At 43.9% G+C, this 26237-nt stretch overlaps 1 protein-coding gene across 1 annotated transcript in view; it reads right to left on the reverse strand.

The window, feature by feature from the left end:
* Positions 1 to 26237, reverse strand: part of LOC141128842 (acetylserotonin O-methyltransferase-like) — a 153991-nt gene that overhangs the window by 10937 nt on the left and 116817 nt on the right. Inside the window, exons 6-7 of the mRNA XM_073616404.1 lie at positions 24346 to 24486; positions 2492 to 2614 (exon numbers count right to left, since the gene is read on the reverse strand). Of these exons, the coding sequence (XP_073472505.1) occupies positions 2492 to 2614; positions 24346 to 24486 (264 nt within the window). The remainder of the gene's footprint in view (positions 1 to 2491; positions 2615 to 24345; positions 24487 to 26237) is intronic.

Genomic DNA, 26237 nt, shown 5'->3' on the forward strand with positions numbered 1-26237 from the left:
CAGCTTGGCTGTGTTGTGTGCAGTTCCACATTGCGCCTATGGGTGTCGTTGTCATCGTGGGTCAATGTTGGAAAGCAACAAGCTGAAGTGTATGAGTGCTCTTCTGTCCCGGAGATAACTCGGCGGAGGTGGTCCTCCGAGTTGCATTCTGGGAGAGGGTATTTATGGGGCAGACGCCATGTTTAGGAGAGCTTTTTGCCTCGTGGCCCTCCTGGCCTAGAGGTATGTGACAGTGAGTGCTATCTCGTAGCCCTCCGGCTTGGAGGGTTACGCCGCTGCATCCGGGCGGGTAGGCCCAGATGTCTGTCTGGGGCCTGCTACTGCTGGGATGGTCCTGTGCTGTCTGTCCTGCAGGAAGAAGCTGGACAATTGAGAAGATCCCAGGGGAGGACCCGTCTTGGAAGGGACCATGCGGAGCGCTGGTCTGGAGAGGGGCCTGGTGACTCAATTGGAGGACGCATCCTAGATTGCCCTACCGCACAAGTACTGCCGGGTCGGCTTAAAGGTTCTGATACTGTGTTTGCTGTTCATCGAAAACTACTACATCCTGTGGCAGAGGATCGTATGAGTTTGTCCCGCCAAAGTCTGTGGCAGAGACTTTTTGTTCGTGCTGCGTTCCGGCTGCTAGGTCAGTGAGAGAAACCTATCCAGGCGGGCAAAGATTTAATCCTAGGCTGAGGATACATTCATCCTAAAGATTTACATTCCTTGATGCCATGCCAAGAAAAGGTATGTGAACACCCCTGCAACTCTCCTTCTACCTCTTTCTTGCTACTTCTTCCAGTTATCCCCATTAAAGCATTGAAAAAGTACTTAAGTGACTGGTGCCTACATTGCCTCGTAGTAAACTCAACAGAGACCCCTAGACTCGGTGTTGGTGAAATTACAGGTTACAAGGTGACGGTAACAGCCTGCTTTAAACCAGCAGCTCCACCGTGAGTTAGTGCTACATACACATACACATGCACGCACACGCATGCATGCCTGTTTCCCAGCAAAGTATTGTGAATAGACCCTAATTTAATAAGGGACCGCATTGTGTCTATTTAGGGCCACATCAATTTAATGCCCAAAAAGGTTTATGGGACTTCAGAACTTACAGGTAAAGCTTAGTTTAAAAACTTTTTTCTCTGCAACTTTAGTTACATTACTTACCTGTAATGAAGTATATCCCATGATGTGGAGGCTGCTGAATTTTTTAGAAATCTTTACTGCAGGACTGCCGTCTCTTTCCTGCTGATGAACTCCCAGCACTGCGTGGGTTAACAGTTGTGGGTGTCTGGGCTCAGCTGCACTACATATGGTCTGACGGGGACACGCCCCCTTCTGCCCTCTCATCCATTGAGAAAAGTAACATGATCCATGATTGGGTGAGAGTCTGACCAGTCACAGGATTGCCTCTCCCATTCACAGATCATGTTACAGGCATTATACTCAGTGAAAGAACTTTTCTCAGTGAAGGAGAGGGCAGGAGGGGGGCGTATCCCCATCAGACTATCTGTAGTGCAGCTGAGTCCAGGGACCTTAAGCTGTTAACCCCTACAGTGCAGGAAGGTCAGCAGCAGGAAGAGAACAGGGCAGCCTTTTTTGAACATTTTTACAGAATCCAACAGTTTGCACATCATGGGTTATACTTCATTACAGTAAGTAATGTAACTAAAGCTGTAGAGAAAAAAAATGTGTTTGGCTAAGCTTAAGTTTCAACATTATAGTCAAAATTGCAACTTGCTATATTTATTCCTAGATAAAGGGTCCCATAAAGCATTTCCTGAAGGATGCACAACTATAAAAAGGAAATGTAACTTAACAACTGGGATGGTATTTTTTTTTTTAATCCTAAACCACTGAGGGCTGCGGAGAAGGAGCGAGAGGGCTGCAGATGACCCATAAAGCACCAATGTGACAGGCCGGATCTACCTAAAATAGATACATCAGTTATAGCTACAGTCTGATAGATCAAGTCACCTGCCAACTTCTTATATTTATGGAGGACCCAATGATTATTCCTTCCTGCTATAGTTCTTGGCTCTGTTCCTGTTCCTGTTCCTTGGAGTGGAAACTGGGAGGTCAGAGTGGTTTGTAAATAAAGTAATCTTCTAAGCTAAACAGAACAATCGATCCTATGTGCCAAACCTACATTTAAGTAATTGGGAATCGGTGAAAGGCATTCTGTGATTGTACCTTCTCCTGTCACTGACAGCTATAGCACACTGAGAAAAATGGTTCCTAATTTTTTTAATATTTTTCAATTCTGTACAGTTGTTAAAATCATTGAGACACCAAGAATAGATTTTCTTTTTACTGGGCTTTTACTGAAATAGCTTTGATATGCAATATGATATGTAATCAGTTTAGATACCAGTAGCTTTGGCAAGCATCTTCTTAATAGAAAAGGTAAACCCACATTTACTTTAGTTTTGCAATGACAGCGCATTTTATTCTATAAATTATGGTTCATGAATTGCCATCCTTATACAAACAATGAGCTTACCAGGTCTGCAGGACTGGTAAATCTTTTTAAGCAGCTGCAGGCATTTCTCTTCTGTCCAGTCATGAATAATCCTGGCCAAAATATATAGGTCTGCCTCAGGAATGGCATCTTCAAAGAAATCTCCTTTGGTTAAAAAAAAAGAAGACATTGTCAAATATTAACAAAGCAGAAAATAGACATTATTAATTTTATTTTTTTTAAGATACAAACTTTTATTAAATGCATCCAGAAAAATACATATCAAAATGTTAAAGCAGACATTTTTTGCAGACAAAGGCAGTAAAAAAAAAATACAAAACATCAGTATATATCCGCCTTAAAAAAAAAAAAAAATTATATATATAATATATATATATATATATATATATATATATATATATATATATATATATATATATATATACAGTGGCTTGCGAAAGTATTCGACCCCCTTGAACTTTTCAACCTTTTGCCACATTTCAGGCTTCAAACATAAAGATATAAAATTTTAATTTTTTGTGAAGAATCACCAACAAGTGGGACACGATTGTGAAGTGGAACAAAATCTATTGGATATTTTAAACTTTTTTAGCAATTAAAAAACTGAAAAGTGGTGCGTGCAAAATTATTCGGCCCCTTTACTTTCAGTGCAGCAAACTCACTCCAGAAGTTCAGCGAGGATCTCTGAATGATCCATTGTTGTCCTAAATGACTGATGGTGATAAATAGAATCCACCTGTGTGTAATCAAGTCTCTGTATAAATGCACCTGCTCTGTGATAGTCTCAGGGTTCTGTTGAAAGTGCAGAGAGCATCATGAAGACCAAGGAACACACCAGGCAGGTCCTAATACTGTTGTGGAGAAGTTTAAAGCCGGATTTGGATACAAAAAGATTTCACAAGCTTTAAACATCCCAAGGAGCACTGTGCAAGCGATCATTTTGAAATGGAAGGAGTATCAGACCACTGCAAATCTACCAAGACCTGGCTGTCCCTCTAAACTTTCAGCTCAGACAAGGAGAAGACTGATCAGAGATGCAGCCAAGAGGCCCATGATCACTCTGGATGAACTGCAGAGAACTACAGCTGAGGTGGGAGAGTCTGTCCATAGGACAACAATCAGTCGTACACTGCACAAATCTGGCCTTTATGGAAGAGTGGCAAGAAGAAAGCCATTTCTCAAAGATATCCATAAAAAGTCTCGTCTAAAGTTTGCCACAAGCCACCTGGGAGACACACCAAACATGTGGAAGAAGGTGCTCTGGTCCGATGAAACCAAAATCGAACTTTTTGGCCACAATGCAAAACGATATGTTTGGCGTAAAAGCAACACAGCTCATCACACTCAACATACCATCCCCACTGTCAAACATGGTGGTGGCAGCATCATGGTTTGGGCCTGCTTTTCTTCAGCAGGGACAGGGAAGATGGTTAAAATTGAGGGGAAGATGGATGCAGCCAAATACAGGACCATTCTGGATGAAAACCTGTTGGAGTCTGCAAAAGACCTGAAACTGGGACGGAGATTTATCTTCCAACAAGACAATGATCCCAAACATACAGCAAAATCTACAAAGGAATGGTTCACAAATAAACGTATCCAGGTGTTAGAATGGCCAAGTCCAGACCTGAATCCAATCGAGAATCTGTGGAAAGAGCTGAAAACTGCTGTTCACAAACGCTCTCCATCCAACCTCACTGAGCTCGAGCTGTTTTGCAAGGAAGAATGGGCAAGAATTTTAGTCTCTCCATGTGCAAAACTGATAGAGACATACCCCAAGCGACTTGCAGCTGTAATCGCAGCAAAAGGTGGCTCTACAAAGTATTAACGCAAGGGGGCCGAATAATTTTGCACGCCCCACTTTTCATTTTTTTATTAGTTAAAAAAGTTTCAAAAATCCAAAAGATTTCATTCCACTTCACAATTGTGTCCCACTTGTTGGTGATTCTTCACAAAAAATAAAAATTTTATATCTTTATGTTTGAAGCCTGAAATGTGGCAAAAGGTTGAAAAATTCAAGGGGGCCGAATACTTTCGCAAGCCACTGTATATATATATATATATATATATATATATATATATATATATATACATATACAGTTGTGCTTATAAGTTTACATACCATGGCAGAATTTGTGATTTCTTGGTAATTTTTCAGAGAATATGAATGATTACGCAAAAACTTTTCTTTCATTCATGGTTAGTGTTTGGCTAAAGCCATTTATTCAACTGTGTTTACTCTTTTTAAATCATAATGAAAACAGAAACTACCCAAATGACCCTGATCAAACGTTTAAATACCCCGGTGATTTTGGCCTGATAACATGCACACAAGGTGACACAAAAGGGTTTGAATGGCTATTAAAGGTAACCTTCCTCACCTGTGATCTGTTTGCTTGTAATTAGTGTGTGTGTATAAAAGGTCAATGAGTTTCTGGACTCTTGACAGACCCTTGCATCTCTCATCCAGTGCTGCACTGAGGTTTCTGGATACTGAGTCATGGGGAAAGCAAAAGAATTGTCAAAGGATCTATATTAACCAGGAAAGGTATATAAAAAGATATCCAAGGAATTGAAAATGCCAATCAGCAGTGTTCAAACTCTAATCAAGAAGTGGAAAATGAGGGGTTCTGTTGAAACCAAACCATGGTCAGGTAGACCAACTAAAATTTCAGCCACAACTGCCAGGAAAATTGTTTGGGATCCAAAGAAAACCCCATAGATAACTTCAGGTGAAATACAGGACTGAAAACATGTGGTGTGGCTGTTTCAAGATGTACAATAAGGAGGCACTTGAAGAAAGGTGGGCTGCATGGTCAAGTCGCCAGAAGAAAGACATTACTATGCAAATGCCACAAAGTATTCTGCTTACAATACCCGAGACAAGCCTCAAACCTTCTGGCACAAAGTAATTTGGAGTGATGAGACCAAAATTGAGATTTTTGCCCACAACCATAAACGCTTCATTTGGAGAGGAGTCAACAGGGCCTATGATGAAAAGTACACCATTCCTACTGTGAAGCACGGAGGTGGATCGCTGATGTTTTGGGGATGTGTGAGCTACAAATATCCAAGGATATTGCACAGGAAATTTGGTCAAAATTGATGGCAAGGTGAATGCAGTATGGTATCAAAAAATACTGGAGGAACATTTGCATTCATCAGCCAGGAAGCTTTGCATGGGACGTACTTGGATATTCCAACATGACAATGATCCAAAACACAAGGCTAAGTTGACCTGTCATTGGCTACATCAAAATAAAGAGTGGCCATCTCAGTCTCCTAACCTCAATATCATTGAGCCACTCTGTAGAGATCTCAAATGTGCAGTTCATGCAAGACAGCCCAAGAATTTACAGGAACTGGTGTCTTTTGCCAAGAGGAATGGGCAGCTTTACCATCTGAGAAGATAAAGAGCCTCATCCACAAATACCACAAAAGACTTCAAGCTGTCATTGATGTTAAAGGGGGCAATACACAGTATTAAGAACTGGGGTATGTAAACTTTTGATCAGGGTCATTTGGGTAGTTTCTGTTTTCATTATGATTTAAAAAGAGTAAACACAATTGATTGATAATAAATAGCTTCAGCCAAACACTAACCATGAGTGAAAGAAAAGGTTTTGTGTTATGATTCTTTTTATATATATATTATTCACAATGCAGACATATAAAATGTTATAAACAAGCACCATCATAGTCACCCATGAAACAAGGTGACTGAAATTCACCACCAAGTCAGTAGAAGGCAAACGTTTTTTACCTAACAATGGGATGAATTATGTTCAAGTTCTAATTTATATTCTGCATATACTATATTTTGGGAAAAAACTATTGAAGTAATTGACTGTTCATGCACGAAAGTATGCAAAGAGGTTCAGCACAAGTAAGCCAAGTTTGACTTGGTAAGAATGTACATGCAGCTGTAAGGTAATGGTTTATGCTGCTGCTATAAGTGATGCATTGGCTGTCTACCTTTTCTAAGATGGTAACAGTACAGCCAATACTTGGGGATTGGGAATATTAAAAATTCTTCTGGTTGGGAATGAGTGAGGCCCTAATAGAGAAGGGTTGGCCTGCTTGGCGGTAGTAGAAAAGGTTCCTCTGGCTGGTTGCGCCTGCAACCTGGGCCCCAATGTCACATGAGCCTTAGATGTTCAGTGTGACCATCTGCAGACTAATGCCCCATACACACGGTCGGATTTTCCGACGGAAAATGTGCGATCGGAGCCTGTTGTCGGAAATTCCGACATTATGTGGGCTCCATCGGACATTTTCCATCAGATTTTCCAACACACAAAGTTTGAGAGCAGGCTATAAAATTTTCCGACAACAAAATCCGATCGCGTCAATTACGACCGTGTGTGGACAATTCCAACGCACAAAGTGCCACGCATGCTCAGAAGAAATTCAGACGGAACAGCTCGGTCTGGTAAAATTAGCGTTCGGAATGGATAGAGCACTTTCATCACGCTGCAATTTTTTAAATTGTTTAATACAGCGCACTCTCGTCTTCTTAATAATGTGAGAAGAATGAAGTAGTTTTGCTGCTCATATTCACACAGAGTTCTCACAAACTTCTTTCTTTATTATTTATCGTGATTCCCTCAATATATTTTGATTTGTCACATCTGACCAAATTTCTTTTTTGTTGTTTTATTTTTGTTTTGTATTTTTTTCAAGGCTGATTTTTTGTTAGTTTTGTTTGTTTGTTTTTTTTCAAGGCTGATTTTTGTTTTTTGGGTTTTACTTCATAATATTTTTGTGTGTGTTTTGTGTGTCAAGTTACCACAACACCATTGATATCTTGTATTATTTAATCTCAAGGAGATTGCTTGGTGTTGGTGTCCCTTGTTAATTTCACATTGTATTTTTGAAATGTACCTGCCTCCTCACAAACAAACTGTCCTTTTTGAAGGAAAACACACATAGGCGAGTATAATTGAAACAAAAATTCCTTTATTAAGGGCTCAGAACAAAACAAAGAGGGAGGCAACGCTGGAGAAACAGCAGAAATTGGCAAAGCTTTTGATCCCCAGGGCACACATCAATTCTTTTCCAGCAAAATTGGTGGCCTGAGAAGTCCATATCTAAGGGTAGTCTGGTCCATAAGTCCCAGAGATCATGAAAGCAGCAGATGACATCTGTGTCCCCAGGCTGTGGTACTACAAGAGGCTGCATATTTTGCCAGACCAGACTGAGCCCAGGGCCATCACTCTCTGGTCTTCCTTCCACGCTTCCTTCCCGGCTGTGGCTCTGGTGTTGGAGATGTGTCAAGAGGAAGAGTAGGACCTGGAGGAGGAGGAGGATGAGGAGGAGGAGGAGGACCTGGAGGAGGAGGAGGAGGACTATGTGTGAGGTCACAAATGTGGGTAGCACATGTTATTTGGCCCCTCAACCCCTTATTGAGAACTTCCAAAATTAAGGACTCACACAGGAGTCGTTGGCCTTCCTCCATCTGCATCATTTTGCAGGCAGTTATGCCAGCAAAGTCCTCCTCCACACTGTGGGGGGTTCTCAGGGCCTCTGTAGCCTTCCAAAATAGGCCTATGGCAGCCTCCTCCAGGTCACTCCTCCTCTTCCTGCCACTTTGCCTTTGAAGGTGAAGGGGAGGGACCTCGATATCAGGCAGCCTACCTGGCACGGCCACCTCCTGGCTGAGACTTCCCTGTGTATGAAAAAGGGACATGGTTTTAGTTTTTGCATCATCAATCACAATCATAAATTAGTACTCCAAACTAACATCTAGTTGATTGGACAACCATGAAGATTTAGAGGAATGCTATACCTGGCTCAAGCTGGGCTCCTCCACATGTTGCTGCCTGGAAGGCCCAGGTTGGGTGTCAGAAGCCTCAGCTGGGGGGGAAGGAAGTGTGGAAGGAAGATTGGAGATTGCTGGCCTGGGTTCAGTCTGACCTGCCAGAAAATGCAGTCTGTCATAGTACCACAGCCTGGGGACATAAATGTCATCTGCAGCTCCTGATCTCTGGGAATCCTGGACCTTCTTGTGCTCCCTTAGATAAGTGCTCCTCAGGCCACCAATTAGGATCTTCAAATAGGTGATGTCTGCCGTGGGGATCACCATCTTCACAAATTCCAACAAATTATCCAGCGCTGCCTTCCTCTTTGTTTGGTTCTTATATTCAGGGTGGTTTATCTCCCATAGACAGGGCAGCTCCCTGAACATATCAATGAAGATTGGCATAAAGTCCTTATCTTTCAAGATATCCATTTTCACTGCAAGACACAACACAAGACAAACCCTAATGTCAGCCTAAAGTCTTCCAAACTTGTGCAAATACAGGCCTCAATCTAGAAGCAGTATAGGCCCAATGTTAAATCTTACCTTCGCAATCATGATCGGCGCCTCCGTTACTCCTTCCTCCGCTCACAAATCGTACATACTACGCACGCTTTATAGACAGTGCGCATGCATGAAACTCCACCCGCCCCTGACGTTCTTTCTAGTCTATTCCCCACCCCTTCTCGTTCGGCGCAGTGGGGGAAGAGCACATGGCGGAGACACAGCAGGTGTCAGATAATTACACCAACGAGGAGGAGGAAAGCCCGGGGGCAGAAACGTCCCGATCCAGAAGGAGACGATTTAAGGCATCAAATATGTCCTTTGGGGAGATGTTGGAGATGGTGGACATCCTGAAGAAGGCCGACTATGACGGGAAGTATGGACCTTACCCCAACCCCAATGTCAGAAAGGCCAAGATCATGGCGAAAGTGGTCAAGAGTCTGCACCGGAATTTCGGGGTACGACGATCGAAAGATCAGCTCAGGAAACGGTGGTCGGACCTCAAATTAAGAGAGCATGAGCAGTACAGAAAGATCCGGAGAGTGCTGCAAAAAAGTAAGTAATTGTGCTGTGTTCCTATTCTTTTTATGTTTATTACGTTCGTGCTGCTCCATGTGCTTTTCTTAACTGTTATCCAGTTTAAAATGTCAACTTTCATGGGCACATTATTCGTTCGTATCAAACATTTTTCGTTCAGCCTAGAAAACATCATTGTTTTGGCCATATGCATTTGCCCACATTTTTTAGGGCCTACTTGTCTGAAAATAATTTGGTTGTGTAGATGGGTTTGTTACTAGAATGAAATGCAAACTAGATTCTGTGTAAGGAGTAGGGATGAGCCGAACACCCCCCGGTTCGGTTCGCACCAGAACCCGCGAACGGACCGAAAGTTCGCACGAACGTTAGAACCCCATTGACGTCTATGGGACTCGAATGTTCGAAATCAAAAGTGCTCATTTTAAAGGCTAATTTGCATGGTATTGTCCTAAAAAGGGTTTGGGGACCCGGGTCCTACCCCAGGGGACATGTATCAATGCAAAAAAAACTTTTAAAAACGGCCGTTTTTTCGGGAGCAGTGATTTTAATGATGCTTAAAGTAAAAAAAAAAAAAGTGAAATATTCCTTTAAATATCGTACCTGGGGGGTGTCTATAGTATGCCTGTAAAGTGACGCGTGTTTCCCATGTTTAGAACAGTCCCTGCACCAAATGTCATTTTTAAAGGAAAAAATCTCATTTAAAACTGCTTGCGGGTTTAATGTCATGTCGGGTCATGGCAATATGGATGAAAATCAGTGAGACAAACGGCATGGGTACCCCCCAGTCCATTACCAGGCCCTTTGGGTCTTGTATGGATATTAAGGGGAACCCCGCACCCAAATTAAAATAAGGAAAGGTGTGGGGCCACCAGGCCCTATATACTCTGAACAGCAGTATACAGGCGGTGCAAACAAGACAGGGACTGTAGGTTTGTTGTTAAGTAGAATCTGTTTGTAATTTTGAACATTTTTAACGTGTTTAGCTCCAGCCAAAAAATCTTTTCTAAGCTTTTTGGAAAACATAGGGAAGGGTTATCACCCCTGTGACATTTGTTTTGCTGTCTTTCCTCCTCTTCAGAAGATTTCACCTCACTTTTTTGTCCCAATGAAAAATGTTTTTTGAAAATTTGGGTTTTTTTGTGGAATAAGGATTGGAAAGCATCAGTGGAAAGGAGAAATTGTTTTCCCATATTAACTCTTACAGGAAAGAATTTCCCTTCCTAGGGGTAGATTTCATCTCACTTCCTGTTGTCTCCTTCCGTTTGCAAGTAGGAGTCGTTTGTAAGTTAGATGTTTGAAAGTAGGGTCCTGCCCTATATACTCAGCAGAAATTTGGGCCTTAGGTGTTGCTGTGGCCACAACACTGTAAGCCCTCACAGGGCCCTGCTGTGAAATATTAGATCAAGAATTGTAATTACATGCCCCTGTTGAACAGGAGCTGAAAAATTAGGCCTTAGGCACTGGTGCTGGTGCCACAACACTGCAACCCCTCACAGACACTCTAGTTGGAACGCAGGAACGAGCCCTGCTGCAAAGTATTGCTTCAAAAATTGTAATTACACGCCCCTGTTAGACAGGGGCAGAAAAATTGGGCCTTAGGCACTGGTGCTGGTGCCACAACACTGCAACCCCTCACAGACACTCTAGTTGGAACGCAGGAACGAGCCCTGCTGCAAAGTATTGCATCAAAAATTGTAATTACACGCCCCTGTTAGACAGGGGCAGAAAAATTGGGCCTTAGGCACTGGTGCTGGTGCCACAACACTGCAACCCCTCACAGACACTCTAGTTGGAACGCAGGAACGAGCCCTGCTGCAAAGTATTGCATCAAAAATTGTAATTACACGCCCCTGTTAGACAGGGGCAGAAAAATTGGGCCTTAGGCACTGGTGCTGGTGCCACAACACTGCAACCCCTCACAGACACTCTAGTTGGAACGCAGGAACGAGCCCTGCTGCAAAGTATTGCATCAAAAATTGTAATTACACGCCCCTGTTAGACAGGGGCAGAAAAATTGGGCCTTAGGCACTGGTGCTGGTGCCACAACACTGCAACCCCTCACAGACACTCTAGTTGGAATGCAGGAACGAGCCCTGCTGCAAAGTATTACATCAAAAATTGTAATTACACGCCCCTGTTAAACAGGGGCTGAAAAATTGTGCCTTAGGCACTGGTGGTGGCGCCCAGAACCAAAAATGTTCTTACAAGCTATCAGCGTGATGATTGAGGAGGAAGAGGATAATTACTCAGGGATAGTCACTCAGCATCAGCATAGGCAGTCTTTGAAGGGATCTGAGATTTCAAAAAAAATTATTCGGTTACATCAGCATCAGGTGCTTGGTAGCTGGTGGTGATCCAAGACTCATTCATTTTTATGAAGGTCAGCCGATCGACCGAGTCGGTGGACAGACGCACCCTGTGATCGGTTACCACGCCTCCAGCAGCACTGAATGTGCGTTCCGAAAGAACGCTGGATGCAGGACAGGCCAGTAGCTCAATTGCATACTGTGCAAGCTCTGGCCAGTGATCCATCCTCAAGACCCAGTAACCCAGAGGATTTTCGGTGGGAAAGGTGTCCAAGTCTGATCTTGCCCCTAGGTATTCCTGCACCATGTAAAACAGACGCTGGCGATGGTTGCTGGAACCGATCATACCTTGGGGCTGCGGACCAAAAAATTGTCTAAACGCATCGGTCAGACGGCCACCTTCTCCACCGCTCCTTCTTTGACTGACCGAAGCCTCAGCAACACGTTGTCCAGAAACAGGAGTTTGTAACCTCCCAGTCTCTGGGAACGCGTTGCACAGACCTTTCTGCAAGGCCTCCCGAAGATGTTTCATCCTCTGCTCCCTCTGCGATGGCAAGATAAGGTCCGCAACCTTACCCTTGTAACGTGGATCAAGGAGGGTTGCCAGCCAGTATTGGTCCTTCTCCTTGATACCACGAATACGAGGATCCTTACGCAGGCTTTGCAGGATCAGGGAGGCCATGCAGCGTAGGTTTGCTGAGGCATTCGGTCCGGAGTCCTCTGGGTCACTAAGAACGACATGGTCTGCAGCCACCTCCTCCCAGCCACGTACAAGTCCATGTGTTTCTTGGGACTGATCCCTTAAAGACTGCTGCTGATGCTGAGTGCCAGGCTCCACCTCCATACTGACACAATCTTCCTCCTCCTCCTCTTCCTCCTCGTCCTCTTCCTGTGTGATCGGCGGGCACGCAGGAACACTGTCTGGATAAAGGGGGCCTTGAGAGCTAAGGAAGTCCTCCTCTTCCTGCCTCTGTTCTGCCTCAAGTGCCCTGTCCATTATTCCACGCAGCGTGTGCTCCAACAGGTGGACAAGGGGGACAGTGTCACTGATGCATGCACTGTCACTGCTCACCATCCTCGTGGCCTCCTCGAATGGTGACAGGACAGTGCATGCATCCCTGATCATGGCCCACTGGCGTGGGGAAAAAAAACCAAGCTCCCCTGACCCTGTCCTGGTGCCATAGTCGCACAGGTACTCATTGATGGCCCTCTGCTGCGTGTGCAGCCGCTGCAGCATGGCCAACGTTGAGTTCCACCTGGTGGGAATGTCACAGATTAGGCGGTTCTTGGGCAGGTTAAACTCCTTTTGGAGGTCCGTCAGCCGAGCACTGGCATTATATGACCGGCGGAAATGCACACAGACTTTCCTGGCCTGCCTCAGGACATCCTGTAAGCCCGGGTACCTGCCCAAGAACCGCTGCACCACCAAGTTAAGGACGTGAGCCAAACAGGGCACATGGGTCATTTGTCCCTGTCGGAGGGCAGAGAGGAGGTTGGTGCCATTGTCGCAAACCACCATTCCTGCCTTAAGTTGGCGTGGCGTCAACCACCTCTGAACCTGCCCCTGCAGAGCTGACAAAACCTCTGCCCCAGTGTGGCTCCTGTCCCCCAAGCACACCAGCTCAAGCACCGCATGGCATCTTTTGGCCTGCGTACTTGCGTAGCCCCTTGAACGCCTACGGAGCACCGCTGGTTCCGAGGAAGAGGCCATGGAGGAAGAAGAAGAGGAGGGGGTGGAGGAGAGAGGTGTGTCACAATCAGCATTTTGGAGGCGTGGTGGCGGAACAACCTCCAACACTACTGCACCTTGTCCTGCATCCTTCCCAGCTGCCAGCAGAGTCACCCAATGCGCCGTGAAACTTAGGTAACGTCCCTGTCCATGCCTGCTGGACCATGAGTCAGCGGTAATATGCACCTTACCGCTGACCGCCCTGTCCAGCGAGGCATGGACATTGCCTTCCACATGCCGGTAGAGAGCCGGAATCGCCTTCCGTGAGAAAAAGTGGCGTTTGGGTACCTGCCACTGAGGAACCGCACATTCCACAAACTCACGGAAGGGGGCAGAGTCTACCAACTGAAAAGGCAGCAGTTGAAGTGCTAGCAATTTTGCCAAGCTAGCATTCAACCGCTGGGCATGTGGATGGCTGGGAGCAAACTTCTTTCGGCGGTGCAGCAGCTGGGGCAGGGAAATATGCCTGGTACAATCTGACGTCGGTGTACCAAAAGCAGATTGCCCACAAGTACTTGGCTGTGACACACCTAATTCTACACCTTCATTCCTCTCACTGCAGGTCTCAGAGAGGACTGAAGGTCTAGTGGGGTTGGAAATCTCAGCTGATGAGGAGCAAGGAGAGATCCTCTTTGTTCTTTGGTGTGGGTCTTTTAGATACGCTTGCCAACGAACTGCATGGCAGGTCAACATATGTCTGGTCAAGCATGTGGTACCCAAGCGGGAGATGTTTTGGCCACGCGAGATACGCTTGAGACATATGTTGCAAATAGCAGCGGTGCGATCTGATGCACTCGTCTCAAAAAAGGCCCACACCAAAGAACTTTTTGAATAACGCGCAGAGACTGCAGCGCCCTGCACATGTGGAGCTTTGGGGTGTGATGCAGTCAATGTGCTGCCCTTAGGCTGGCCCCTGGAGGGCATCCTGCCTCGTTGGTGATGTGCCGCCGCCTCCTCCTCCTCCTCCTCCTCCTCCTCCTCTCTCCTATCAGGCACCCACGTTGAGTCAGTGACCTCATCATCCCCTCCCTCCTCATCACTGGAGCAAACCTGGCAGTATGCTGCAGCAGGGGGAGCATGACTGCCAGATTGCTGTCCTTCTTGGGCACCCCCTCTGTCCGTGCTCATGTTACTGCCTTCATCGAGCTCAGTATCGTCATCAGAGCCTTCCAAACGCTGGGCATCCTCCTGGAGCATGTACCCAACACTGTGGTCAAACAGTTCGAGGGAATCCTCATGAGGACATGGTGGAGCTAGGGAAGGAGTCACTGATGACATTGAGCTGAGGGAAGAGGCCGCTGCTTTGCCAGACAAAGCACCCTGGGCATGGGTGAGAGAGGATGAGGAGGATGAGGACGGCTTGGTCATCCACTCGACCAAGTCTTCCGCATGTTGCGGCTCAACACGGCCAGCTGCCGAAAAAAAGGCCAAGCGTGTCCCATGGCCACGTGCTGATGAGGATGCACCGTCTCCACGACCAGCACTAGACACAGAGCCTGCTTGCCCTCTCTTATTGGCTTGTGACTGTCTGCCTCTCCTTCTTGGCCTTCCAGACATACTAATGGCCTGTAGCTGCACTAAGCTGGGATAGAACACCTGTAATTTTCTTCAAGTAGCTTTATATACTGTAACCAGACAAGCCTGCCTGTCAGTAGGAAGATAACAGGAACGGATCTAGCTGAACACTGTGAGCAGGACGCACTGTACTAAATGTAAATAGTCTAGCTGCCTGACCGTGGTACTAATAGGATCAAATAGAACACCTGTAATTTTCTTCAGGTAGCTTTATATACTGTAACCAGACAAGCCTGCCTGTCAGTAGGAAGATAACAGGAACGGATCTAGCTGTACACTGTGAGCAGGACGCACTGTACTAAATGTAAATAGTCTAGCTGCCTGACCGTGGTACTAATAGGATCAAATAGAACACCTGTAATTTTCTTCAGGTAGCTTTATATACTGTAACCAGACAAGCCTGCCTGTCAGTAGGAAGATAACAGGAACGGATCTAGCTGAACACTGTGAGCAGGACGCACTGTACTAAATGTAAATAGTCTAGCTGCCTGACCGTGGTACTAATAGGATCAAATAGAACACCTGTAATTTTCTTCAGGTAGCTTTATATACTGTAACCAGACAAGCCTGCCTGTCAGTAGGAAGATAACAGGAACGGATCTAGCTGAACACTGTGAGCAGGACGCACTGTACTAAATGTAAATAGTCTAGCTGCCTGACCGTGGTACTAATAGGATCAAATAGAACACCTGTAATTTTCTTCAGGTAGCTTTATATACTGTAACCAGACAAGCCTGCCTGTCAGTAGGAAGATAACAGGAACGGATCTAGCTGAACACTGTGAGCAGGACGCACTGTACTAAATGTAAATAGTCTAGCTGCCTGACCGTGGTACTAATAGGATCAAATAGAACACCTGTAATTTTCTTCAGGTAGCTTTATATACTGTAACCAGACAAGCCTGCCTGTCAGTAGGAAGATAACAGGAACGGATCTAGCTGAACACTGTGAGCAGGACGCACTGTACTAAATGTAAATAGTCTAGCTGCCTGACCGTGGTACTAATAGGATCAAATAGAACACCTGTAATTTTCTTCAGGTAGCTTTATATACTGTAACCAGACAAGCCTGCCTGTCAGTAGGAAGATAACAGGAACGGATCTAGCTGTACACTGTGAGCAGGACGCACTGTACTAAATGTAAATAGTCTAGCTGCCTGACCGTGGTACTAATAGGATCAAATAGAACACCTGTAATTTTCTTCAGGTAGCTTTATATACTGTAACCAGACAAGCCTGCCTGTCAGTAGGAAGATAACAGGAACGGATCTAGCTGAACACTGTGAGCAGGACGCACTGTACTAAATATAAATAGTCTAGCTGCCTGACCGTGGTACTAATAGGATCAAATAGAACACCTGTAATTTTCTTCAGGTAGCTTTATATACTGTAACCAGACAAGCCTGCCTGTCAGTAGGAAGATAACAGGAACGGATCTAGCTGAACACTGTGAGCAGGACGCACTGTACTAAATGTAAATAGTCTAGCTGCCTGACCGTGGTACTAATAGGATCAAATAGAACACCTGTAATTTTCTTCAGGTAGCTTTATATACTGTAACCAGACAAGCCTGCCTGTCAGTAGGAAGATAACAGGAACGGATCTAGCTGAACACTGTGAGCAGGACGCACTGTACTAAATGTAAATAGTCTAGCTGCCTGACCGTGGTACTAATAGGATCAAATAGAACACCTGTAATTTTCTTCAGGTAGCTTTATATACTGTAACCAGACAAGCCTGCCTGTCAGTAGGAAGATAACAGGAACGGATCTAGCTGAACACTGTGAGCAGGACGCACTGTACTAAATGTAAATAGTCTAGCTGCCTGACCGTGGTACTAATAGGATCAAATAGAACACCTGTAATTTTCTTCAGGTAGCTTTATATACTGTAACCAGACAAGCCTGCCTGTCAGTAGGAAGATAACAGGAACGGATCTAGCTGAACACTGTGAGCAGGACGCACTGTACTAAATGTAAATAGTCTAGCTGCCTGACCGTGGTACTAATAGGATCAAATAGAACACCTGTAATTTTCTTCAGGTAGCTTTATATACTGTAACCAGACAAGCCTGCCTGTCAGTAGGAAGATAACAGGAACGGATCTAGCTGAACACTGTGAGCAGGACGCACTGTACTAAATGTAAATAGTCCAGCTGCCTGACCGTGGTACTAATAGGATCAAATAGAACACCTGTAATTTTCTTCAGGTAGCTTTATATACTGTAACCAGACAAGCCTGCCTGTCAGTAGGAAGATAACAGGAACGGATCTAGCTGTACACTGTGAGCAGGACGCACTGTACTAAATGTAAATAGTCTAGCTGCCTGACCGTGGTACTAATAGGATCAAATAGAACACCTGTAATTTTCTTCAGGTAGCTTTATATACTGTAACCAGACAAGCCTGCCTGTCAGTAGGAAGATAACAGGAACGGATCTAGCTGAACACTGTGAGCAGGACGCACTGTACTAAATGTAAATAGTCTAGCTGCCTGACCGTGGTACTAATAGGATCAAATAGAACACCTGTAATTTTCTTCAGGTAGCTTTATATACTGTAACCAGACAAGCCTGCCTGTCAGTAGGAATTTAACAGGAACGGATCTAGCTGAACACTGTGAGCAGGACGCACTGCACTAAATGTAAATAGTCTAGAAGATAACAGGAACGGATCTAGCTGAACACTGTGAGCGGGACGCACTGCACTAAATGTAAATAGTCTAGAAGATAACAGGAACGGATCTAGCTGAACACTGTGAGCAGGACGCACTGCACTAAATGTAAATAGCAGGAACGGATCTAGCTGAACACTGTGAGCAGGACGCACTGCATTAAATGTAAATAGTCTAGATAGAAGATAACAGGAACGGATCTAGCTAAACTGAATACAGTGTATATATATATATGCAACACCTGGGATGCATATATATACACAATACACTGTAAGTGCAGCTAACTGATTGACTGTTCTGCCTAATCTATCTAACTCAAATCAAATGACACTGTCTCTCTCTCTCTCTATCTCTCAGCACACCGGAACACACACTACACAGGGCCGCCGTGCAGGCGGCCTTATATAGTGTGGGGTGTGTACTAAATCCCCTGAGCCATAATTGGCCAAAGCCACCCTGGCTTTGGCCAATTACAGCTCTCTCTACTGACGGCGCTGTGATTGGCCAAGCATGCGGGTCATAGTGCATGCTTGGCCAATCATCAGCCAGCAATGCACTGCGATGCCGCAGTGAATTATGGGCCGTGACGCGCCACACGAATTTAGCGCGAACGGCCCATAACGTTCGCAATTCGGCGAACGATCGAACAGCCGATGTTCGAGTCGAACATGGGTTCGACTCGAACACGAAGCTCATCCCTAGTAAGGAGAGGACACTCAGCAGCTGGTTACACATTTGGACACTGGAGCACTAGTGTGGGACACAAGAACACCCTTTTTATTAGGGGGCCCACACAGGTGCTCCAGTGTATACTATAGGGGTGTCTTCATCTGTGAAGCTTGTACAAAACAGGTAAAGTATTGAAGCTTGACAAAGGACAAGAAAAATGCAACATCTTGGAACTCTGCCAAAACAGACAATTGTACCCCACTTCCAAGCAATGTTTCATATTTATAGTTCTGCCATCAAATATCTGTATGCTAAGTATACCTATTTTTTTTTACATAGGGGATAAAAGACTCCTTTGGTTTTTTATGTGCTAAAAATTATTGACATTTTTTGACAAATTTGCGAAAAGCCAAATTTTGCAGATGCACACAGTGTGTCAACATGTGCTATCTGCCATCACGGGAGATCAATGTAGGTGTTTTGGGGGTGCAAACCCTTCCTCAATAATAAAGTAGCTGTGAGGAAGGGGTTGCACCCCCAAAACATGTTCCTTGATCCCCCGTGATGGCAGGTAGCACATGTTGACATTCGTAAATTTGTGTGCATCTTCAAAATTTGGCTTTTCCTGGGGTGACTTCACCCCATCTGAACGCAATATCAAACACAGTTTGTAAATACTCATGTCTGATGTTGCCTTCAAGTTCTACCAAATGTGAACTTTGTAAGTTCAAGATTTGTGTCTTGTTGGTTTTAAACATGCCTGTTTTATCTTAAATGGACATTTCTACTTTTTCTAATGTGACCCCAAAAATTGTTATACAGCAAACATGTTGTTTTGTTTTAAAAACCTTTTCTAAATGCACATGTGATTGTGCTGGTATTAAAAAGATTGTTAATCACGAATGTGTGGATTATTGTTTCAACGCTCCAACACTTTTGTTGTGCTCTAATTGGTGTTTTCTGTGACAATGGGGATTATTTCCTAAGGGCAAATCCACTTTGCACTACAAGTGCAGTTTCAAGTGCACTTGTAGTGCAAAGTGTCTTTGCCTTTAGTAAATAACACCCAACAGTGCTTTGTAAGGTTACACAATCACGCCATTTTCAGGACTCATCACATTTCTGTCAGGGTCAGCTAAAACAAACACAAGCAGTAAATGTCACCAAAGATTTGAGTAGTTATTTGTTTTTTTTATTTGAAAAAGGTTTCAGACATTGTCTGGCATATTGATAGCCCCCCTACCCGCAAAGAATTCAAGGTATCTTAGGCGGACATTACGGGGACTCAGGGGGGGCAAGCCAGGACGGCCACTTTCAAGCGCCGTCAGGGTTGTTTCATTTTGAATTCCAGCCTCAGGCCCAACTGAGCCAGCATAGTTGGCAGAATGTTGCCATAAAAAGTTGTGTAGAACACAGCACGCCAGGATTATATGATTTATTTTATACTCCGCCATATGTATGGGTGTAAGAAATAGGCGGAACCAGCTGGCCATGATTCCAAACGTGTTCTCCACCACTCTTCTGGCTCTGGCCAGCCCCGTAATTAAAAACCCTCTGGTCCGGGGTGAGTGTCCTCATCGGGAATGGCCGCATAAGGTGGTCCCCCAGCGCAAACGCTTCATCCGCAACAAAGACGAATGGGAGTCCTTCCACATTGTCTTCTGGAGGTGGCAAGTCCAAGCTGCCATTCTGGAGATGCCTGCAGAACTCCGTCTGGGCGATGACTCCACCATCGAACATCTGGCCATTCTTCCCCACGTCCACATACAGGAACTCATAAGTAGCCGACACCACCGCCAACATCACAATACTAATGAACCCCTTATATTTATAATAGTACGACCCCGAGTTGGGTGGTGGGACGATGTGGACGTGTTTCCCATCAATTGCACCTCCACAGTTAGGAAAGTCCCACCGCTGGGCAAAGTGGGAGGCCACAGTCTGCCATTCCTGTGGCGTGGAAGGAAACTGTGGAGTCAAACAAAAAAAAATTTAGTCATTTTGCACATAAACCGGGAAAGCTGATTAGACACAAACATTCTTGGCCAACATCAAGATAACATTTATTTGAGGGAGTTTTTAAAGACCAAAGTATAAGGTACACCTATCAGATTCCCCCTCCCCCCCTCTCATGGGCCATTCCTAACATTATGGGGGGGGGACTCTTGGACAGGTAACCCTCTCCACTTCATTGAGAGATGAATGCTTAAATAATGGGTATTACTTTGAACAGCCCCTCCTTAGTTACACTATTGGCAGCCCACTGGACAGGTAAGAAGTGTCATAATACAAAGATATAAATACACATTGTACACATTTGAGCACATTTGGACATTCTGCTATTACCTATCAAGATAATAATAGTATACAGAAACTTTAAACAGTACCATCTGAAAGTATTCAGGCAGGCCCTTGCACTACATGCTTTGGGGAATTCATCCATAAATCTGACCACAAAAGAGGTGGGTATAGTGTGTATGGGTTTGGCAAAGTCAGTAGATAGATGATTAAGGATAGATAGAGAATTGTTATCAGCTGACTTAGCAGTTGGGGGGAGGGAAGGTTAAAAATGATTTGGGGACCCCCCAAAAAAAGCCTCTGGCACTCTGCCTGAATTTAAAGCACAAATCACATTTAAAAACATTTTAGGGGGTGTTTGGGGTAAAGCACTACTATGGAGCTGATAAAATACATTGTTAAGTGACTACACTAGGTGAATATAGGGCCAGGAGACCATGCTGGGGAGGTAAGTGAAGGCAAATATGTATGAAGGACAACAAAAATAATTACATAAAAATCCAGCATGCATGAGGACAAAGGGGACATTCACAGCATATTACAATCATGGTAATTAGGGAATGAGGAAAGAAATACAATACATTAGCAAACATTCCATACAATAACATGTGCTATTAAAGGATAAAAATATTACCTTAATATGCTCCTTCTGCAGGACCTGGATGATGGCAGAACAGGTCTCTGGGATAATGATCCCCAGAGCCTGGGGGGAGATGCCTGTCGAGAACTTCAAGACCTGCAGGCTTCTCCCCATCGCCAAGTACCGCAGGGTGGCGGCTAGCCTCTGCTCCGGAGTGATGGCTTGCCTCGTGCAGGTATCCTGCCTGCTAATATAAGGGGTCAGCAAAGCCAACAAATGGTGAAATACGGGGTCCGTCATCTGGAGAAAGTTCCTGAAACCATCAGAATTATTCTCACGGATCTCACGGAGCAAAGGCATATGACAGAACTGGTCACGCTGAAGCAACCAATTCTTGGTCCATGAACTCCTCCCCACCCTGTTCATGGACTGGACTTGTGTCAAGGTAAGGACCCCAACACCAAGCCCCCGCACAGCACGAACTCTACGAGGAGTACGTATACGCAACATGGCTAGAAAAAGGTCGGCTGCTCAGAACGAAGTAACAGAATGCACTGAAGAACAGCAAGGCCTGTGAAGAGCGACCTGAAAAACAGTCATGAGCGGACAAGATCGCACTGGATAGTACAATACGAACTGACTGCACGCACTGAAGAGCAGATACAAACCCACAAGCACAAACTGAACAGCAGAAAACCATCTGAAAACCACGAGTCTGAAAAAGCGCGAATCGTCTCTCACCAAACTTTTACTAACACGAGATTAGCAAAAGGAGCCCAAAGGGTGCAGCGCTTGGTTCTGAACTGGCCTTTTCTAGTCTTGTCGTATGTGGTGTACGTCACCGCGTTATTGGCGATCGGAAATTCCGACAACTTTGTGCAACCGCGTGTACGCGGTGTATACAACTTTGAGCCAACATCCGTCGGAAAAAATCCATGGATTTTGTTGTCGGAATGTCCAATCAATGTCCGATCGTGTGTACGGGGCATAAGCCTGGAACCAGTGGGAATAGAGAGACCTCTCATAAATGTGTAAGCGTATGATTTCTGACATGAATGAGGGACCTGAAAAACTAGTGACTATGAGGGGTGGTTATTAGGGTCTCAGCCCTGCTATCATTGAAAATAGGCCTCAGCTGGGAAACTGGCCCAACAACAATCCTTTACAGTGTTTTTCTTTTTGTTGGTACTTGGTAAGTTCTGGCACAACATTTTATACATGCCCCCTATGGCAGTATCCAGCTTCCCATGCCTTTTGTTTGACAATTGGTTGATTATTAGCCCTACAAATAGCCAGAATTACATAACTATATTTGCTGATAGACTTCAGTGGGGTTCACCAATTTTGCTTGAAGTTTGTAAGCTACAAGCAAAGTTCACAAAGCAGTTTGCAAACCCAACCTGCGCAATTTCACTCATCCTTATTTCTAGTTAAACAGTACAAAAAACTAACTAAACTATTTCAACATTTTAGGTTAAAAACAGAAGTTGTTGATGCATATATTTGCACAAACCTGTAAAGTCATACTGCTGGGTGTGCAAGAGTTAGAGATCACACTTTACAGAGATGCATTTATACAGCACTGTATGCTGACCTAACCTCATGTTAACCATGAGACTGTGGATTAGGGTAAATATTCCTCTGTATTAGATTACTCCCTAGTAAAATGAACAATATATTCTTCATTAGCTAAAGCAGGGGTGGAACGTTAATTACTTAATTCAGGCCTGGAGATATAAGCTTTAAGGTATAACTAAAGGCATTTTTTTCAGTTTAGATAGAGTTGGAAGAGATAAGTATTCTTGTCAGGTTTTTATTTCTGCCTTTGTTAGGGAGATTTACTCCTATTTATCCTGGTGACTGTTATCACTTATACCCTGTACACACGGTCGGATTTTCCGACGGAAAAAGTGTGATCGGATTGTGTTGTCGGAAATTCCGATCGTGTGTGGGCTCCATCTGACTTTTTCCATCAGAATTTCTGACACACAAAGTTTGAGAGCAGGATTTAAAAAATTTTTCCGACAACAAAAACTGATCGTTTAAATTCCGATCGTGTGTACATAAATCCGACGCACAAAGTGCCACGCATGCTCAGAATACATTAAGAGACGAAAGCTATTGGCTACTGCCCCGTTTATAGTCCCGACGTACGTGTTTTACGTCACCGCGTTCAGAGCGATTGGATTTTCCGACAACTTGCGACCGTGTGTATGCAAGACAAGTTTGGCCCAAAATCCGTCGGAAAAAATCCGACGAATTTTGTCGTCAGAATGTCCGATCAATGTCCGATCGTGTGTACAGGGCATAGGAGTGAAAGTGAAGGAAATTCTAATGGGAACAGTAGTTTTTGTGACTCTGCTGACAACCAGGGATTGCCTCACTTTGGAAGGATTTCCTCTCACTTCTTGTTTTGGCAAAGGGACAGTAAAAGGAAATCTCCTCAATAGAACACTGAGGGCAAAAAAAAACAAAAAACTGGGGTTATAATTCTCCTTTACTCTATTCAAAATTAGATATTCATTTTTAATGAATTATTACAAAATAGTTATTTTGTAATTTTTCATTTTGAACTATAAATATTGTTTTGTAAATGTAGAAACATTGCCAGGGAGTTGCTATGTAGTTTTGGAGATTTTACTTTTTCATGATTATTATGTGTTTGAATGTTTGAAGTGCTGCTAGTTGTTCTTCCTGTTCCAGTGTGTGCATTCTACAACTATATGTATCATGATCCTGTTCTGCTCTGTTTTCCATGTATATTTTTACGTTTCCAAAACATGCCCTTTATTCAGAAAAAGATGTTGTAAGAAAGATTAGGTAATATGTTTTTTCTGTGAATTATCATTCAAAGAGAAGAAACTGTACCTGAAATCCCTTTTTATTGCCTCAAAGGAAGTTGACATTTTTGGATCACCAAATCAGGGCAAAACAGTTGTTTACCGAATTGGTTTACATTTGTAGCGATGTTAAAATTATGATGAATGATCAATAACCTTGCTAATTCACCCTGAACATGAAATTTAGCTGCTATTATTTACAAGTGAAGATCATTATTGTGATGCTAAAAAAATAACCAACCATGAAAACAACACAAACCTGAAATTTTACAATGTGCAAAAAATGTTGGTGCTTTCATCAAATATATTTATGTATTTTTCTGTTATCATTTTTATATCATATTACAGGATAAAATAAAATATACCTTCATGAAAAGAAATATGTGGATCATTATCAGTTACAAAATATTTCTTAGCTGTTTGCACCACCATTGGTAGGTCCATTATAGTAACTGTAGCCCCTTGATTTGTAGATAGAAATATTCTTGCAAAAGCTCCCGAACATCCTGTTAAACAAAATTTTTGTTGTTAAATGAGAGTTAAAAGTAAAGGATATATTCAGTGTGAAGTAGATTACTTAGCAGGCAAAATGAACAAAAACATGTTTGTCGAGCTTTTCTGTGATTTTTACATTCAAATTTCCTAAACAAGTTCACTACCATCATATGTTTATAAATGGTGAGTTGTGGATGTTTATTTCTGCAGTGCCACTTATTAACAAACAATCGAAAATCACCCTTGGGCACCCATTATGGGCTGTGATTTGAGCCATTGTACAGAGCTGATCTGAGTAGCTCTGTACCTTGTATACATTGTGATAAGCAATCACAATGATCACAAATGTAAACAGTACTTCTGTTTACATGGTAGAGACTGCTCCTTCAACTCAAAACTGAGCAAGGGGAAGAACAAAGAAATAATGAATGAATCATTCATTAGTTACAGATCACAGGCATCAGCAGATTCTTAGTGAGGGACAGTGATCTTGAGATCATTTTTTTTAACTGTTTCAATCCTCTCTCCTTTATATATGATCTGCATCCTGTCACAGTATGTGAGCTGTATGTTAACTCTTCACCTTGAGTATCTTCCTGACAGGATTCGGATCTGAACTCAGAACCTCTGTTTAGCCTGGTGGTAGCTCTTCTTACTGTGCCACTTGAAATGCTGGATAGCTCCCTGCTTGATCCCTTGGACATCCGTACTTTATATCTTGTTTCTGGTGAATATTAAACCCATCTCCACCATCAGGTGCTCTGGTGAAGACCAGTTAGTCCTGAGAATCCACACCTTGGATGAGTCTGCGTCACCTGCCAGGGGGACCTGCTTGTATACTTCTATGGCTAGTTACTATGTTAACCTTTCTACTGCTTTAGCTACTGGCTTCTGGCTATGGGCAAAACATTTTTACCATGCAGCGGGGCTGTGCTCGCACTGCACAGGTCAACTGCTTGTTTTGTCTAGAGGTGAGGAGAAAGCTTATACTCATCTGTCCCTTCATTCCTATGGAAATGGCACTACCCCATGGTCTAGCAGTGGACTGTTCCAGGTCTATGGAGCCAGCTCTGGGCTTAATGATGTCAGCAACAGTCCACTCAAGACCACTGGAGCAGTGGGGGGTCCAGACCAGTTTTGTGCTGGGAGACATGCCCAAAAAATTGTGAAAAAATGAGATCACCTTGTGGTGTCTACTTCCAAAAATGGGCTGTTTGGGGAGTTTTGGTCCAGCCTGGCATTTTAATTTGATATGTTTAATAACAGAAATTAAAGTGTTACTAAACTCACTACAGTAAAATCAGTCTGTATATGAAGTAAAGCATGCTTCTTATACTCACTGTGGAACCTAAGGGGTTAATCCTCTGCGTTGTGTAAAAAGGCTGTTCGACCCTATCTTTTCTTTTCCTCCCCTCATTCCGCTGCCCCCGAATAATTTCCTGATAACACAGAGTTTATGGAGTCAGGCTGCACATGTTCAGTTTGGTGTGTACTCCTAGGGAGGTTTTTTATATCTTGGGGGGATGCATGTGATCAACACAGGGCCAATCAGCACTGTCCAGAAGGTCAGCAGTCTTGCAGTCTCATAGGACAGTTAGAAAACTTCTCCTACAAGCTTTAACCAGTGCTTGGCTGGACACTGATAGAAGTCACAAGACTGCCTTATACTGCTGATGAGAAAAGGCATTTAGCAGTTTATATTTACTAAAATAATTGCATGTCCATGTTCTGTGTACTGTGGGATACCAGATACGATACATGC

The sequence above is a fragment of the Aquarana catesbeiana genome, linkage group LG02, assembly GCF_042186555.1.
Source record: "Aquarana catesbeiana isolate 2022-GZ linkage group LG02, ASM4218655v1, whole genome shotgun sequence".
Classification (NCBI taxonomy): Eukaryota; Metazoa; Chordata; class Amphibia; order Anura; family Ranidae; genus Aquarana; species Aquarana catesbeiana.